Source organism: Bison bison, unplaced genomic scaffold, assembly GCF_000754665.1.
Source record: "Bison bison bison isolate TAMUID 2011002044 unplaced genomic scaffold, Bison_UMD1.0 scf7180017864218, whole genome shotgun sequence".
Taxonomy (NCBI): domain Eukaryota; kingdom Metazoa; phylum Chordata; class Mammalia; order Artiodactyla; family Bovidae; genus Bison; species Bison bison.
In genome coordinates, this window is record NW_011494790.1 from 4,783,484 (window position 1) to 4,801,521 (window position 18,038).

Genomic DNA, 18,038 nt, shown 5'->3' on the forward strand with positions numbered 1-18,038 from the left:
TTCATTTGAAATATAAACTCTTTGCGGTTTCCTAAAGCTAAGTATCTAGTTTTTTTTTTCTGAATTCACATTCTTTTCTGAGAAGTTCTGCAGTATTATTAGGACTACAGAAACGTCTTAGAGGTCATTTTACTTCCATTAGCAATTATTCTGCCCTGTAAATTGCCTTCTACCTCAAGTGCCCTGCACATACGATTTAATATACTAAATAATATACTAAAATAAATATACTCTTCTTTTTTTCTGACCACTCTGTGTAGCACAGGAGATCTTAATTTCCAGACCAGGGATTGAAGCCATGCTGTCTTTATAAGGAGTGTGGAGTCTTAAGCACTGGACCACCAGGGAAATCCCCCACTCTTAAATCATTGTATTTGGTAACAGTGTGTCATGTTCCATTATTCTCAGCTGGGAGTTACGCTTTCAAATCCATTATGATTTCTGGAAAATGGATTTTTTTAGGACATATTTTGCAAATTATTGAATACTATCATATATAAGTATAAGCATATAATAGTTATAATATGAACCAGAGTAATAGTTTGAAGTATTATATTAGTGCTGTCTCTACAGTAATAGAAATGTTCCTTATCTTTTTTTACTCAGTATGGTATCCATTAGCTACCTGTGAGTATTGAGCATTTACAATATAGTCAGTGTGACTAAGAAACTAGATTCAAAATTTCATTTGATTTAACTTGAATTTTCAGGTTAAAATGCCACTCTGTCTACCATATTGGACAAAGCAGATAGTTTTTTCCCCACTTTTCTTAAATGTCCCCCCTAAGTCATTATCAGTTGAAAAAGAAAGTGTATATTCATTTTTAGAATCTTTTTTTCATTATCTCATTAAACATACAAGTATAAGCTAAATTCCCCTTTAGTGATTAAATTCTTATTAGGTCAATAAAACTGCTTTTTCTGAGTAAAATGCACCTTCATAAAACTGTGGTGTGGGAGAAGACTCTTGAGAGTCCCTTGGACTGCAAGATCAGCCCTGGATGTTCTTTGGAAGGAATGATGCTAAAGCTGAAACTCCAGTACTTTGGCCACCTCATGCGAAGAGTTGACTCATTGGAAAAGACTCTGAGCTGGGAGGGATTGGGGGCAGGAGGAGAAGGGGACGACAGAGGATGAGATGGCTGGATGGCATCACCGACTCAATGGACATGAGTCTGAGTGAACTCCGGGAGTTTGTGATGGACAGGGAGGCCTGGCGTGGTGTGATTCATGGGGTCGCAAAGAGTTGGACGGGACTGAGTGACTGAACTGAACTGAACTGAAGCATATTCAGTAAACTTTATTGACAAAGTAACTTTTTTTTTTTATTGAGGTATAGTTTATATATAACATTACATTAGTTTGAAGTATATGACATAATGATTAGTATTTGTATATGTTGGACGAAGAAGGCAATGGCACCCCACTCCACTACTCTTGCCTGGAAAATCCCATGGATGGAGGAGCCTGATAGGCTGCAGTCCATGGGGTCGCTGAGGGTCTGACGCTATTGAGTGACTTCACTTTCACTTTTCACTTTCATGCACTGGAGAAGGAAATGGCAACCCACTCCAGTGTTCTTGCCTGGAGAATCCCAGGGACGGGGGAGCCTGGTGGGCTGCCGTCTATGGGGTCGCACAGAGTCGGCCACAACTGAAGCGACTTAGCATATGTTGGAAAATGATCCTTATAATATGTCTAGCAACCATCCATCACCATACATAGAAGCAATTTGTGTGTGTGTGTGATGAGAGCTTTCAATCTACTGTCTTAGCAACTTGCAGATATGCAGTACAGTATTATTAGCTGTAGTCACCATGCTGTACATTACATCCCCATGACACAGAAATTTTAGATAGAAACATTTGATGTTTGACATTATTAGTGTAAGGAAGGAAAAATTTTCCCTTCCCCCTGTTAGGGTTCCTGGCTGGGTCTGAAAATTTAACTGACAAAGACAGATTAACAGGAGAAAAATGTATTCATTTGTTTAATGTAAGTTTTAAAGGACACAGGGAGCCTTTGTAAGGAAAGGAAGACCCAAAGAAACAGTTAAACAAGTATTTTTATGTGATGTTTGATGAAGTGGACTGTTGTGTAGAAATACAATAGGTCAAAGAGTAAATGTAGTAAACGGGGAGATTTAGCAGGCCCTGTTCATTAGAATTTCTCTCCCTTCGTCTTTAGAGATACCTTCTAGTATAAAGAGGACCCCTTTAACAGAAACATGTTTATGACCTGTTTCGGGGGGAAAGGCACAGAGATCAGAGTGACCTTCCTGCTTCTGCTATTTTCTCAAATTCCTTTAGGTTAAGATACTAAGTATTCCCTGAGTACCGTATTTTGTCCTGAACTCCCATCAGTTGTTTGTCTCTATAAACCCTAAAGGAGAAGTATGTAGTAAAGACCAATTGATGTTTGATTTCTGAGATGAGTATATCCTAATATATTGAGAAATAGTATAGTGCAGTATGAGTACAGAATCAGTTTCTTTATGGAAAATGGGGATGATAATAGTACATGCCTTAAGATACATGAGGATGAAATGAGAATAAGCATATAGTTTATATGAAGAATTTAGCACAGTGCCTGGTGCACATGGTGATTAAGTAAGAATAGTCAGATTTTTTTTTCTTTACTTGCTAGGGAAATACTTAACCCTTACTGTCAAACACTTTAAGAATATGATATAATTTGAAGAGTTAGAATCAATGCCTTGCAGATTCATGTTGGAGCCTGAGGCAAAAGAGAAAAATTAGTCATACTGATTCTGTCTTTACTTTTAAATTAACCGTGGATTAATGAATTATTTTTCCAAGAGTTTGATTTTTTACAAAAATGTTGCATTAAAATACTTAGTTTGATTACTGAAGGGTTTTACTGTGTCTGAGGCATTTGCCTCACTGGCTTTAACCTAGTCTTGGCTCTGGGTAGAAGTAATCTAATACTTTAATGGAGTCTTCTGCCTAGGGCAAGAATTTATTATTATTTTGCAAAGAATTGATAACATTAATTAGAAGTCATTCTTATTTTATTGAGATGGGCTTTTTCTTTTAGTAAATTAATGTTAACCTCCTAGTTGGAATTAACCTCTGTATGTATGTATGTGTTCTTAATAAAACTAGCCTTGAAAATTTTCACTAATTCAGAATTGAATCTTTCCCCCAGTTAGATTAAAATGAAGTCTGCACTGGTGGGGTGCCATCTATGGAGTTGCACAGAGTCGGACACGACTTAAGCGACTTAGCAGCAGCAGCAGCACTTTATTGAAGCAAGTTTCTTCTCTAGTGTGTAACCTTAAGCAAATATAAAATCTGTACACTTTAGAAAAATTAAAAGAACAGCATTAATTGAAACAAAATATACTTCGCATAGATAAGAATTCTGATGTGGGAGAGTTACAGGAAAGTTAAATGGCTGGTTAGGGAGACCTGAAAATACCTTTGCACTCCCACTTTTCTACTCAGAATTGCATATAGTCAAGTTCTTAATTAAGAAGCAGCTCTTAATCAGAAGTTAAATAAATTTCTTTGTTATATTAGGGTTTTTCTTGTTGATGAGCAGACTTAATAAAGCCTAGTTCTTTTCAGTTCAGTTCAGTAGCTCCGTCCTGTCCGACTCTTTGTGATCCCATGGACAGCAGCACTCCAGGCTTCCCTGTCCATCGCCAACTCCCGGAGCTTGCTTAAACTCATGTCCATCAAGTCAGTGATGCCATCCAACCATCATCCTCTGTCATCCCTTCTCCTCCTGCCTTCAATCTTTCCCAGCAACAGCATCTTTTCCAATGAGTCAGTTCTTCCAAGGTGGCCAAAGTATTGGAGTTTCATCTTCAGCATCAGTCCTGCCAATGAATATTCAGGGTTGATTCCCTTTAGGATTGACTGATTGGATGACCTTGCAGTCCAAGGGACTCTCAAGAGTCTTCTCCAACACCACAGTTCAAAAGCATCAATTCTTCAGTGCTCAGCTTTCTTTATGGTCCAACTCTCACATCCATACGTGACTACTGGAAAAACCATAGCTTTGACTAGACGGACCTTTGTCAGCACAGTAATGTCTCTGCTTTTTAATATGCTGTCTATGTTTGTCATAACTTTTCTTCCAAGGAGCAAGCGTCTTTTAATTTCATGGCTGCAGTCACCATCTTCAGTGATTTTGGAGCCCAAGAAAATAAAGTCTCTCACTGTTTCCATTGTTTCCCCATCTGTTTGTCATGAAATGATGGGATCGGATGCCATGATCTTAGTTTTCTGAATGTTGAGTTTTAAGCCAGCTTTTTTACTCTCCTCTTTCACTTTCATCAAGAGGCTCCTCAGTTCTTCTTGGCTTTCTGCCATAAGGGAGGTGTCATTCTGAAATGGTTCTTTTAGAAGCATATAAATGGTTACTTTGAACTGTGGTGTTGGAGAAGACTCTTGAGAGTCCTTTGGACAGCACAGAGATCAAACCAGTCAATCCTAAAGGAAATCAACCCTGAATATTCATTAGAGGGACTGATGGTGAAACTGAAGCTTCAGTACTTTGGCCACATGATGTGAAGAGCCAACTCATTAGAAAAGATCCTGATGCTGGGAAAGATTGATGGAGGAGAAAACGACAGAGGATGAAATGGTTGGATGGCATCACCAACTCAATGGACATGAGTTTGAGTAAGCTCCAGGAGGTGGTGATGGAGAGGGAGGCCTGGTGTACTGCAGTCCACGGGATTGAAAACATTCGGACACAACTGTGCGACTGAACAAACAACAACAACAAATGGTTACTTTTAGGATCATTTTGTGAAGTACAAAAGTGCTTGAGTTTATTTTTAAATTCACTATAAATTTGAGTGTGAAGTGAAATGGGCCTTAAAAAGCATTACTACGAATAAAGATAATGGAGGGGATGGAATTCCAGCTGAGTTTTTCAAATCCTAAAAGATGATGATGTTAAAGTGCTGCACTCAATATGTCAGCAAGTTTGGAAAACTCAGCAGTGGCCACCAGACTGGAAAATATGTTTTCATTCCAATCCCAAACAACATTCAAATTACAGTGTAATTGTGCTCATTTCACATGCTAGGAAGATTATGCTCTAAGTCCTTCAAGCTAGGCCTCAGCAGCAGTACGTGAACTAAGAGCTTCCAGATGTACAAGCTGGATTTAGAAAAGGCAGAGGAACCAGAGATCAAATTGTCAACATTCATTGGATCGTAGAGAAAGCAAGGAAATTCCAGAAAAACATCTATTTCTGCTTTATTGACTATGCTAAAGCCTTTGACTGTGAATCACAGCAAACTGTGGAAAATTCTTAAAGAGATGAAAATACCAGACTACCTTACCTGCCTCCTGAGAAACCTGTATGCAGGTCAAGAAGCAATAGCTAGAACCAGACATGGAACAACAGACTGGTTCAAAATTGGGAAAGTAGTGAGACAAGACTGTATATTGTTACCCTGCTTATTTAACTTCTCTGCAGAGTACATTATGCAAAATGCTGGGCTGGATGAATATCAAGCTAGAATATCAAGCTCGATTGCCAGGAGAAATACCAACAACCTCATCGTATGCAAATAATACCATCGTAATGGCAGAGAGTGAAGAGAAACTAAAGAGCCTCTTGATGAATGTGAGAGAAGAGAGTGAAAAAGCTGGCTTAAAACTTCAACATTAAAAAAGCTAAGATCATGGTATCTGGTCCCATCACTTCATGACAAATAGAAGGGGGAAATGTGGAAGCAGTGACAGACATGTTTTTCCTTGAGTTCCAGATTCACTGTGGACAGTGACTGTAACCATGAAAAAGACGCTTGCTCCTTGGACGGAAAGCTGTGACCAACGTAAACAGCATATTAAAAAGCAGAGACATCACTTTGCCAACAAAGGCGTGGATAGTCAAAGCTATGGTTTTTCCAGTGGTCATGTGAGAATTGGACCATAAAGAAAACTGAGCACTGAAGAATTGATGCTTTCGAAGTGTGATGTTGGAGAATACTCTTGAGAGTCTTCTGGACTGCAAGATCAAACCAGTCAATCCTACAGGAAATCAGCCCTGAGTATTCATTGGAAGGACTGATGCTGAAGCTGAAGCTCCAATACTTTGGTCACTTGATGCAAAGAGCCAGCTCACTGGGAAAGACCCAGCTCACTGGGAAAGACCCTGTTGCTGGGCAGAAGGAGAAGGGGGCGGCAGAGGTTGAGATGTGCGGATAGCATCACTGACTCAATGGACATGAATGGTTCTGAGTAAACTCCAGGAGATGGTGAAGGACAGGAGAGCCTGGCATCCTATAGTCCATGGGATTACAAAGAGTCAGATAGGACTTAGTGACTGGACAACAACAACAAATATAAAAAATTTGATAGGAAAGCAGTGTAAATGCATTCTGTTGAGTGTGTTTACAGAAGGGAATATTTATCTGTGAGGTATAAACTCTGAGAATTGAACTGGAATAGTTTGTTTTGAAAAATTGTTATAATGCTTTTACTAAACTTATTTTTGTTTGCATATTTCAGTGTCTAAAAATGACTACAAAACGAAGTTTATTTGTGCGGTTGGTACCATGTCGTTGTCTTCGAGGAGAAGAGGAGACTGTCACTACTCTTGATTATTCTCATTGCAGTTTGGAACAGGTTCCCAAAGAGATTTTTACTTTTGAGAAAACTTTGGAGGAGCTCTACTTAGATGCTAATCAGATTGAAGAGCTTCCAAAGGTATGTTAATCTGATCTTTCAAGAATTGCCTTTGGTTATTTTTATGCCTAGAAATATGATATTCCTAGTGTTGCCATAATGCTGATACATATGTATATATTATTGCCCCTGTTTTGGTTTAATTTCATCTTTAGGATATGTAACACAATTCAGGTTTTTTAAATTGAATTTTTAACCTTTATCTCTTGAAGTTAATTGCTTTATCTTTTCAAGTTAATGGCTTATTTATGCAAATAATTTAAAATTTTATATTTAATTCCAGGCTTGTTAGAGCCACTAAGGTAGATAGTAAAGTGAAGTGAAAGTCACTCAGTCATGTCCAACTCTTTGGGACCTCATGGACTATACAATCCATGAAATTCTCAAGGCCAGAATACTGGAGTGGGTAGCAGTTCCCTTCTCCAGGGAGCATTCCAACCCAGGGATCGAACCCAGGTCTCCTGCATTGCAGGCGGATTCTTTACCAAATGAGCCACCAGGGAAGCCCAAGAATACTGGAGTGGGTAGCATTTCCCTTCTCCAGGGGATCTTCCCGACCCAGGAATTGAACTGGAGTTTCCTGCATTGCAGGCGGATTCTTTACCAGCTGAGCTACCAGGGAAGCCCAAAGTAGATAATAAGACTCTATAGTTTCTGCAGCCAACAGATTTACCTAGACAAAGAATTGAAATTAATGTTTTTCTAGTTTTCATGAGTTTTTGATCTAGTAATTGAGGATAAATTGTCCTTTTAGTTATCACATCAGAATTTTGTTTTTTTAACAGCTTTGCAGAGGTACTATTTTGTTTTCCCCATTTCAGTTTTGTTTGGAAGGGCTTTGGAGGACCTAATGTTTCTGAAATATAGGAACAACTAGCAGGAGAAAGTTGGTTTGTTGCCATGAAACATCCTCTCCCATTAACAACTTGCTTGCTAAGATATTTTAGTTGTTACTTCTTTTTTTCCCTTAAATTCTAACCTGACTTCATCCCCTACTCAGTTTCTTATTTTTGCAGAGAAAGTTGCAATAGTTTTACCACCCAAACAACAGTGTTTTTTAAGCTGTGGGTGTAGACTCATTAGTGGCTCATAAAAATCAATTTAATATATGGGGCATTTCCAAAAAATAAACTCTTATTTGAACTGGCAGATTTAGAAGACAAAAAATATAAGACATCCAATTAAATTACAAATTTCAAATAAATAGTAATTTTTTAGTGTAAGTGTGTTTCATGCAGTGTATAGGATACCTCTCTCACTAAAAAAATTATTGTTTATCTGAACTTCAAGTTTAACCAGGCATCCTGTATTTTATTTGGTAACCCTAACTATCATAGAGTAAAAAATAGGGAGTGTTGCCTGTATCTATTGTAACATAAAATATTTGTTTTAGATTTATGTGTGTATTTATATATATCCCGGATGGCAGCATTGTTTTGAAAGAGTTGCTATTTGGGTGGCTAGTATAGTAGTAAAATCATTCTGAAAGCCAGCACCATCTGAGATTGTCTTATAAAGAAATCTTTATATAGCTATGGATAAAATATTAGAAGTTGTGGGTTGCTTGATCATGAATTTCTTCCCTAGGTTGTGATAGGGTGCTTTGTAATTGACTGTTTGCTTGCGTGTTATTTTTCAGCAGGGAATTTATCTTCCTTAGCTAGGTCTCCTAGAGAAAATGGAAGACCAAAATTAGTCCCATTTTCTAATCACCACCAGTGAGGTCTCATTTTGGGAACTGTGTTGAAAAGAGAGAGGGATGCTATGATAGTGCAAATAACTGAATCACTTATCATGCCTAGCAATTTTCCATTTTTGGAAGAATGCTCTCCTTAAATAGGATTTATTCAGTGCCATCCTGCACACAGTTTTGTTTTTTCCTAAAGATTTTACTTTTTAAAGCAATTCTAGATCCACAGCAAAACTAAGAAGCAAGTATAGAGATTTCCCAAGGCCACATAATGGCTCAGATGGTAACGAATCTGTGTGCAGTGCAGGAGACCCAGGTTCAATCCTTGGGTCATCGGGAATATCTTCTGGAGAAGGGAATGGCAACCCACTAGTATTCTTGCCTGGAGAATTCCATGGACAGAGGAGCCTGGCCAGCTACAGTCCGTGGGGTCACAAAGAGTTAGACATGACTAGGTGACTAACACATGCACATAGATTTACCAAATATGTAACCTGTCCCCACACATGCATGGCTTCCACCGTTATCAGCATCCCCGCTTTGGTACCAGAGTGATTAAATCACCATAGTACTTAGAACTGATGAACCTGTGTTGAAAAATCATAATCACCCAAAGTCCATAGTTGACATTATGGTTTGCTCTTGGTGTAGTGCAGTCTGTGGATAGCACAATGCATATAATGACATGTATTCATCATTATGCAATCAAACATAGTATTTTCAGTACCTAAAAATCCTCTGTACTCTGCAAAGGTTGTTTTTTTTTTTTTTTTTTTTTTATATGAAGCTTAGAAGTAGCCCATGTACTTACTGCTGCTGCTGCTGCTAAGTCACATCAGTCGTGTCCGACTCTGTGCGACCCCATAGATGGTGGCCCACCAGGCTCCCATCCCTGGGATTCTCCGGGCAAGAGTACTGGAGTGGGTTGCCATTTCCTTCTCCAATGCATGAAAGTGAAAAGTGAAAGTGAGGTTGCTTAGTCGCGTACGACTCTTCGCGATCCCATGGACTGTAGCCTACCAGGCTCCTTCGTCCATGGGATTTTGCAGGCACAGGCAAGAGTACTGGAGTGGGTTGCCATTACCTTCTCTGGTACTTACTGCCTTTGGTTAAATATATTTAAGTCCCATTTTCATTATTGTGATTTTAGCATAACAGTATGTTTGCTCCCTTATTTTATTTTTCTCTCAAATCAGAGTTCTATATTTTAATTCATTTAAAACCAATTTTACATATTTGAATTTATATAAATTCAGCTTATAAACTTACATTTTCGAATAAGGATACTTGAAACATAAGATCCAAAGTGAAAGTGAAAGGGTTAGTTGCTCAGTTGTGTCTGACTCTTTGCTATCCCATGGACCATAGCCCACCAGGCTCCTCTGTCCATGCAGCTCTCCAGTCAATAATACTGGAGTGGGTAGCCATTCCCTTCTCCAGGGAATCTTCCTGACCCAGGGATTGAACCTGGGTCTCCTGAATTGCAAGCAGATTCTTTACCATCTGAGCCATTGGGCAAGCCCTTTTAGTTTACTAGATTTAGCAGCCACTTATTTCTTATGACCCTAACAGAAAATACACCATATGCTAGATTTTGTTAAGTGCATTTTGCCCAGGGTAGAAGTGTGAGGATATAAATCATTCTGAGTAGTCCAATTGTATTCAAATATATAATAGCATAAAATAATAAGAGGTCTTCTCTGGTATGTGTGTAGGTATAATTCATTCAGTTTTAATGATGTTAATAATATTTGTCTTTCTAACGGTTAATAAATGAAATATTTAAGGAAACCGAAGGAATAATCAACATCCTTCTCTACCTTGTTTCAACAGCAACTTTTTAACTGTCAGTCTCTACACAAACTGAGTTTGCCAGATAATGATTTAACAGCATTACCAGCATCTATTGCAAATCTCATCAATCTCAGGGAACTGGATGTCAGCAAGAATGGTAAGATTCTTTCTTTCTAAATTTTTGTGCTTGGGGAACATGTTAAATAAATAAAATTTCTTTTGTATTTTACCAGATAAAAAAGAATTTTAAAAGTCAGATTGCAGTCTGTTATATTAGTTTTTTTATATATATGTATAAATCTATGAGAATTTAAAGCAAAGTGAAGAATAAGTATAAACATTTTTAAATAGCTTTAATTGAAATGCTGTGGATATGTGCATGCACATCTGTGTCCTTAAATCTTTTTTCATATATATATTTACTGCCATGTTTGTGATGATGAGAAACTAGTAACAAGTAGCTGTAATGTCGATTGTTAATAACACATTTTGAATCATCTGTAAGCATGGACTGTAATGTAGCTCCTAATGATACTGATGTAAAATATTTACAGTGTAATGTTAAAGTTTAAAAAAAAGTTGTGCTACATTAATGAATTGAACATCAGCAAATACTTATTGAGAGACTACTCTGTGCCAAATACTTTATTAGGAGCTTGGATTACAAATTAATGATGAAAAGTAAAAGGACATAGTCACTGTTCTCTTGGGGTACATTGTCTTGGTTTTGTGTGCTTAGTTTGAACATTAAAGTGTGGAAGAGATGTTCCAAATTGTTAATTCCTTACCTTGAAGTGAGAGAGAAGTAACACTTAAAAATTTTAGAGTGAGCATATTACAATATATTGGAATAATATTAGAATAAGCATTTCCCAAGACCAAGGAAATCCTTATACATAACCACAATATCATTATCACTCAAGAAATTTGACACCATATTTTCCCCTGTTGCCTAGTAATGCCCTTTTTAGCTATTTGCCCAACCTACACCAAGTTAAAGATCACATGTAGCTTTCAGTTGTGTCTCTTTGATCTTTTAAAACCAGCTTGTCCATCTTTTTGTGACATTGTTGTTTTTGTAGAGTTCAGATCAGCTGACTTTTAGTTGTTAAGAGTTTTCTTCTCATGATTTTATTTTAGGTTAATTAATTTCCTCAGCTTCTTCAAGGGCAGTTTGAAATTTGTCTCCATTCCTCATGCTTAATAGAGTGGCAAGCATTGCGTAAATTCCAAAGAAAATGAACTTGATCCATTACCATTGTAGCTGTACATACACTGACAGTTAAGTAGCATTGTAGAAATTTGGAATTGTGACATTAGAAGTCATTAAGTGTAACCTTCCACTCTGAAGGGTTATCTCTTCTACTTTTTGGTGTTAAGGGTAAAATCACATACACAAAGGCTAGTAACCAATGTTAATAGTCTTCATAATATGAAACTGTTCCTTGGCTCAATAATGTACATGCTTTATTCTCCTCCTGAAAATGCAGTAATTCCAGACTTACTTCTCTAAACTTGAGAATTGTGCAGTTACGCCCTACAACATCATTCAATCAGTATCTTAGACTTTCATGCAAAGAATAACGTGTTTGAGTTATGACAACCCATTGGACTGTAGTGTTTCTTTTTTTTTCATTCTAGCTTCAGCAGTTCTTTGTGGATTATTGAAAACCTGCTTTGTACAATTCTGTCAGCTTGTGAGTGTTTTTTGAAGAGTTAGAATTTCTATGTGACCAAAAGATTTAGGATAAGCACTTAAGTATTCTTCTCTGAAAGAGAATGGCATTAGTTATTGTTATCAGTAAAATCTTACAATTTATTTCATTAAAAATTAAGCTGATTTTGTCTATTCTTTTCTTCTCTTTCTATGTGATCACATCTATTTTTTAAATGGCAGAATCAGTCCCTTGCCTTTATTTGTTTTCTTCTCTTCTTAGTCTTAAACTGATGTCTAAATGCAACTGCATTTCATTGATGATGAACAAAGTAAGTGAAGAGAGACAAGAAACTATGATTATGTCAGAACCATTCCTTGACTGACAAAAATTCTAGTACTTCTAATTCCTAATCTAATAGTCATCATTACGACTGATGTAATTAACCCATTTTACTTTTATAGAGTTGAGAGTATTTTAATTAACTTGTGTAAGCCTCAAGTATATGCTTATACGAGTCTACATTATTATTACTTTTTGGCTGTGCCTTATGGCTTGTGGGATATCAGTTTTCTGACTACAGACTGAACCCAGGCCACAGCAGTGAAAGCCCAGAATCCTAACCACTAGGCCACCAGAGAACTCCAAGTCTACATTATTGAAAACAGGAATATATTACACATATTACAGCATGATGTGGTTGATTATGAGAATTTTGAGTTTCATTATTTGTACATTTAAGTTAACAGCTTGCTTAAAAGAAAGGATAGCACGTTAAATGAAAGCAGTGTTTATCAAATTTGGAATTACTTTTATTTAGTATTAAGATGGCCATTATGTTAGAGATGGATGAGTTTCATCTTTTATTCTGAATGAGAAAATTGAATTACCCCTAAATATACTCCAGTGTTCTTGCCTGGAGAATCCCAGGGACAGGGGAGCCTAGTGGGCTGCCATCTATGGGGTCGCACAGAGTCGGACACGACTGAAGCGACTTAGCAGCAGCAGCATACCCCTAAATATTTTCTCTGTTACAACATCTCATTATGTTAAATGTTGCATAAGATTCTTTAATCTTGTATCCAAGTTCTAGTATTCTTATCCTTTTAGGTGTTTTATCAGTTCAATCTAATGATATTCTATCTAAATATAACAGATATTTTTTTCATGTTTACTATCTATATGACCCCTGCTTGGAAGGAGGCAGGAAACATTGTGGCATGCTTTATTAGTGTTTCAGCAAGCTGTATTTATTTAAAAGCACTTGTTTTAGGATTCTTTACTTTCATATTTTCTTAGTTTCTGATATTCTAATATTTCTTCCAGTGTTTCTCACTGGCAAGTAATATGGCTTAGTGATTAAAACATTTGTTTAGAAAGAGAAAAATTGAATTGTATTCTGATCATTATTTCTTTATTTGCCATGTTGCTATATTTGGAAATTAATCTCATTCTCAGTTAGACTATACATAATTTCATCAATATTACCACTTCCCGTTCTGCCTCATGAGACTGCTAACCACATTGTGGACCAGTGTGTATACAGGAAGTATATAAATTTAAGGTGTTGATATTTGTCTTCATTTTGTAAGGAATTCACTTTTTATCATTTGATAATAAAACTAAAGTCTTAATTTATGAGTGTTAATTTGTCCTTTTTCTTGTCTAAAGTTTTGGTATTGTTAGCTTTTTAAAGAAAGGAAAATCTCACCAGGCTACTATGCCAAGTCACTGCAAATAGCAACTGGTGTTAGAGAAATTAACATTTAACATCCATTGTGTTCATGTGGCTTCTTCTTCTTCTTTTTTTTTTTTCTTTTTTGCTGCACTGTGTAGCATGTGGGATCTTAGTTCCCTAATCAGGGGTTGAACCCCCACATCTCCTGCATAGCAAGATGAATTCTTAGCCACTAGACTGCCAGAGAAGTCCTGGCCTGTTTTCTTGAGCAGACTATTAGAGATGATGATTAAAATAATTTGCAAAAGGGGTTGATAGAGAAAGCTGATGGAGAGAGAAAAGAAACAAAGACTATCTAGCTATCAGTTCTCTCTATAAAAACACACTGAATAAAAACTAGGAATTTTAATGCAGAGAAACCAGAAAGAGTAGTTCAGATCTTTCTGTCTGATACGGGAATGCTGGAGAGGTTAATTATGCCTTTTTAAAACTGAGTCAAAACATTCAGAAAGAATGGGTTGAACGTTTATGGGTCAAAACAGGAAGCAGTTCCTTGAATCTGAGAAAATCTGATGATTGGGGACAAAGTACTGGAAAAGGCTCTTCACTTTTAAGTTCAAAGAAGTTATATTGATTACAAGGGATTATTGATTACTGGGGAAGTCACTTACTTTTTTCTGTTTTAAAATTTCTAAAGTTGTTGATTTGCTTAATAGTTAATGTTGCTTAAATTCAGCTGTTTTAATAAATCAGATTATTTAAGATAACGAAAGAAGAAAAATCATGTGTTAAACTGACATGGAACTTAAAAAACGTAGTCTGGTGATCACTGGTCACTGCTAAGTGTGTTGTTAATGTAGACCATAAGTGGGGTGTACAGTCACTGTGCCTTACCATAGGCCTTAGCACTCACTGTGTTATACCTGGTGCTAACCATACATCTGTTATCCCCTAGCCAGTATAGTCATTTAAGTTTGCAATTTCTGGTTCAGACTCTTGACTGGAAATCAGTGTTACATTCTGTACTATTTGTTACCATAGTCTTTAAAACACAGAAACAGTAAAGAACCACTATTAACTTACATTGTACATTTGGGTCATTGGAGGGATATTGATGCCCTCCAAACAAAGATCCCCAGGATTACCTGTGATTGAGCCATGGGGATGGAAGGCGAGTCGCAGCAGGTGCTAAAAGACTTTATTACAGGATTTGGGCTTGTACTTGATGATTGGAAGAGGATTTAAGAATATGAGCGTTTGCTATGGATGGAATGCTGTCAAGAAGTATAATTCTGTGACTGAGAATATTAATAAATGTTATCTATAGGGAGGGCAGATTAGAGCAAAGCTAAAGCTGTAAGCACTAAAGCAGCAGCAGTCACACGTTAGAAGAAGGGATGGCTTGGACAAGATTCACATTTTGTCTTTGTTAAGTCGTGATTACAAATACACTTTTGTCTTGATCTCTTGTGGTTAAAGAGTGGCCTCCTTTAATATTGGTATTATGTGAAATTGCTTAGTTCAACAGGGAAATACCAAGGTCTCCCTTTGATTGCATCTTGTTCATAGAAAGACCAAGGACTAGCTGATGGTACCAGGCTAGTTCTTCGATTAGATTTCAGGAGGTATTTTCTCTTTCTCAGCAGTAAAAAGAGAACTCTAATGTATAACCAAAATAGATTAATCTGAGCAGGATAGCCATGTCTAATAGTATCTTCATTTTATTAAATTTCAGCCACAGAGTCAAATTTTTATGACAAGAGTATATGACAAAGAAAGAATACTGTTGAAGTCAAGTGAGAATGAAAAAGGAACAGGTAGTTGAAATTGCTAAAGAATTAAGTAATTCATGATAAAATTCAGGTTATGCATACTTTATGTATGAGGATGAAAGAGCCATCTTTGGAGACAAGCTAACACAAGCATTGAGCTTAGGCCTCATTGAGAAAGTGAGAACAAGGATTTGGTGGAAGTGAGGAAGTTAGTGATGCAGATATCTAAGGTAAGAATGTACCAGAAAGAAGAAACAGCCAGTGTACAGTTTGTAAGGTGAGAGTGTCCATGGCATGTATGAGAAACAGAAGACTATAATAGCTAAAACATAGTGAGCAAGATGGGAGTGATAGGAATAGAGGTCAGAAAGGTAGGGATTTGGAGCAAAAAGACAATGTAGAGCCGTAGCTTTGACATTTACTCTCATTCAAGTGGAATCACTTGGAAGGGTTTGAGTCAGGTCATTCAGAGCATAATCTGACTTGCATTTTATTTTTATTTTTTTATGTTTTTTAAAAATTTATTTTAATTGGAAGCTAATTACTTTACAGTATTGTAGTGTTTTTTGCCATACATTGACATGAATCAGCCATGGATTTATGTGTTCCCCATCCTGAACCCCCCTTCCACCTCCCTTCCCATCCCATCCCTCTGTGTCATCCCAGTGCACCAGCCCTGAGCACCCTGTCTCATGCATTAAACCTGGACTGGCGAGCTGTTTCACATATGATAATATGCATATTTCAATGCTGTTCTCTCAGATCATCCCTTGCCCTCTCCCACAGAGTCCAAAAGACTGTTCTATGTCTCTTTTGCTGTCTTGCGTATAGGGTTATCCTTATCATCTTTCTGAACTCCGTATATATGTGTTAGTATACTGTATTGGTGTTTTTATTTCTGACTTACTTCACTCTGTATAATAGGCTCCAGTTTCATCCACCTCATTAGCACTGATTCAGATGTATTTTTTTTTATGGCTGAGTAATATTCTATTGTGTATATGTACCACAGCTTTCTTATCCGTTCGTCTGCCAGTGGACATCTAGGTTGCTTCCATGTCCTGGCTATTATAAACAGTGCTGCGATGAACATTGGGGTACACGTGTCTCTTTCAATTCTGGTTTCCTCGGTGTATATGCCCAGCAGTGGGATTGCTGGGTCCTATGGCAGTTCTATTACCAGTTTTTTAAGGAATCTCCACACTGTTCTCCATAGTGGCTGTACTAGTTTGTGTTCCCACCAACAGTGTAAGAGGGTTCCCTTTTCTCCACACTCTCTCCAGCATTTATTGCTTGTAGACTTTTGGATCGCAGCCATTCTGATTGGCGTGAGATGGTACCTCATAGTGGTTTTGATTTGCATTTCTCTGATAATGAGTGATGTTGAGCATCTTTTCATGTGTTTGTTAGCCATCTGTATGTCTTCTTTGGAGAAATATCTGTTTAGTTATTTGGCCCATTTTTTGATTGGGTCGTTTATTTTTCTGGAGTTGAGCTGTAGGAGTTGCTTGTATATTTTAGAGATTAATTCTTTGTCAGTTGCTTCATTTGCTATTATTTTCTCCCATTCTGAAGGCTGTCTTTTCACTTTGTTTATAGTTTCCTTTGTTGTGCAAAAGCTTTTAATTTTAATTAGGTCCCATTTGTTTATTTTTGCTTTTATTTCCATTACTCTGGGAGGTGGGCCATAGAGGATCTTGCTGTGATTTATGTTGGAGAGAGTTTTGCCTATGTTTTCCTCTGGGAGTTTTATAGTTTTGGTCTTACATTTAGATCTTTAATCCATTTTGAATTTATTTTTGTGTATGGTGTTAGAGAATGTTCTAATTTCATTATTTTACATGTAGCTGTCCAGTTTTCCCAGTGCTGTTTATTGAAGAGACTGTCTTTTCTCGATTGTTTATTCTCACCTCTTTTGTTGTAGATGAATCGATCATAGGTCTGTGGGTTTATTTCTGGACTTTCTGTACTGTTCCATTGATCTGTATTTCTGTTTTTGTGCCAATACCATACTGTTTTTATTAATGTAGCTGTGTAGTATAGTCTGAAGTCAGGGCGACTGATTTTCCTCCATGGAGGGGAGAGGGACCAATTAGGGGCATGAGAGTAAGAAATATAATCTACTGTGTGGTGGTGCTAGTGGTAAAGAACCTGCCTGCCCTTTCAGGAGACATAAGAGATGTAGGTTCAATGCCTGCGTTAGTAAGGTTCCCTGGAGGAGGGCATGGCAACATACTCCAGTATTCTTGCCTGAAGAATCCCATGGACACAGGAGCCTGGCAGGCTGTAGTGGATAGGGTTGCACAGAGTCAGACAGGACTGAAGTGACTCAGCGTGGCACACACATGTATAAAACAGATAAGCATCAAGGGTATATTTTATATTACAGGGAATTATAGCCTTTATCTTGTAATAACTTTTAATGGAGTATAATCTGTAAAAAAATACTGAATCACTATTCTGTCCACCTAAGATGTAATACAGTAAGTCAGCTATACTTAAGTTTAGATAGATCAATAAATGTGAAAATGTGTTCATCTCTAGGAAAATAGCTCAGTTGGCAAAGAATCTGCCTGCAATGCAGGAGACCCTGATTCGATTCCTGGGTCAGGCAGATTGAATGGAGAAGGGATAGACTACCCACTCCAGTATTCTTGGGTCTCCCTTGTGGCTCAGCTGGTAAAGAATCCACCTGTAATGCAGGAGACCTGGGTTTGATCCCTGGGTTGGGAAGATCCCTTGGAGAAGGGAAAGGCTACCCCCTCCAATATTTTG

General features: G+C 37.4%; 1 protein-coding gene across 6 annotated transcripts in view; it reads left to right on the forward strand.

The window, feature by feature from the left end:
- ERBB2IP (erbb2 interacting protein) overlaps nucleotides 1-18,038 on the forward strand; it is a 129,699-nt gene that overhangs the window by 46,482 nt on the left and 65,179 nt on the right. For all 6 annotated transcript variants that reach the window (XM_010845536.1, XM_010845537.1, XM_010845538.1 and 3 more), the window contains exons 3-4: nucleotides 6,498-6,695; nucleotides 10,198-10,315. In XM_010845536.1, the coding sequence (XP_010843838.1) occupies nucleotides 6,507-6,695; nucleotides 10,198-10,315 (307 nt within the window). In that variant the 5' untranslated portion in view covers nucleotides 6,498-6,506. The remainder of the gene's footprint in view (nucleotides 1-6,497; nucleotides 6,696-10,197; nucleotides 10,316-18,038) is intronic.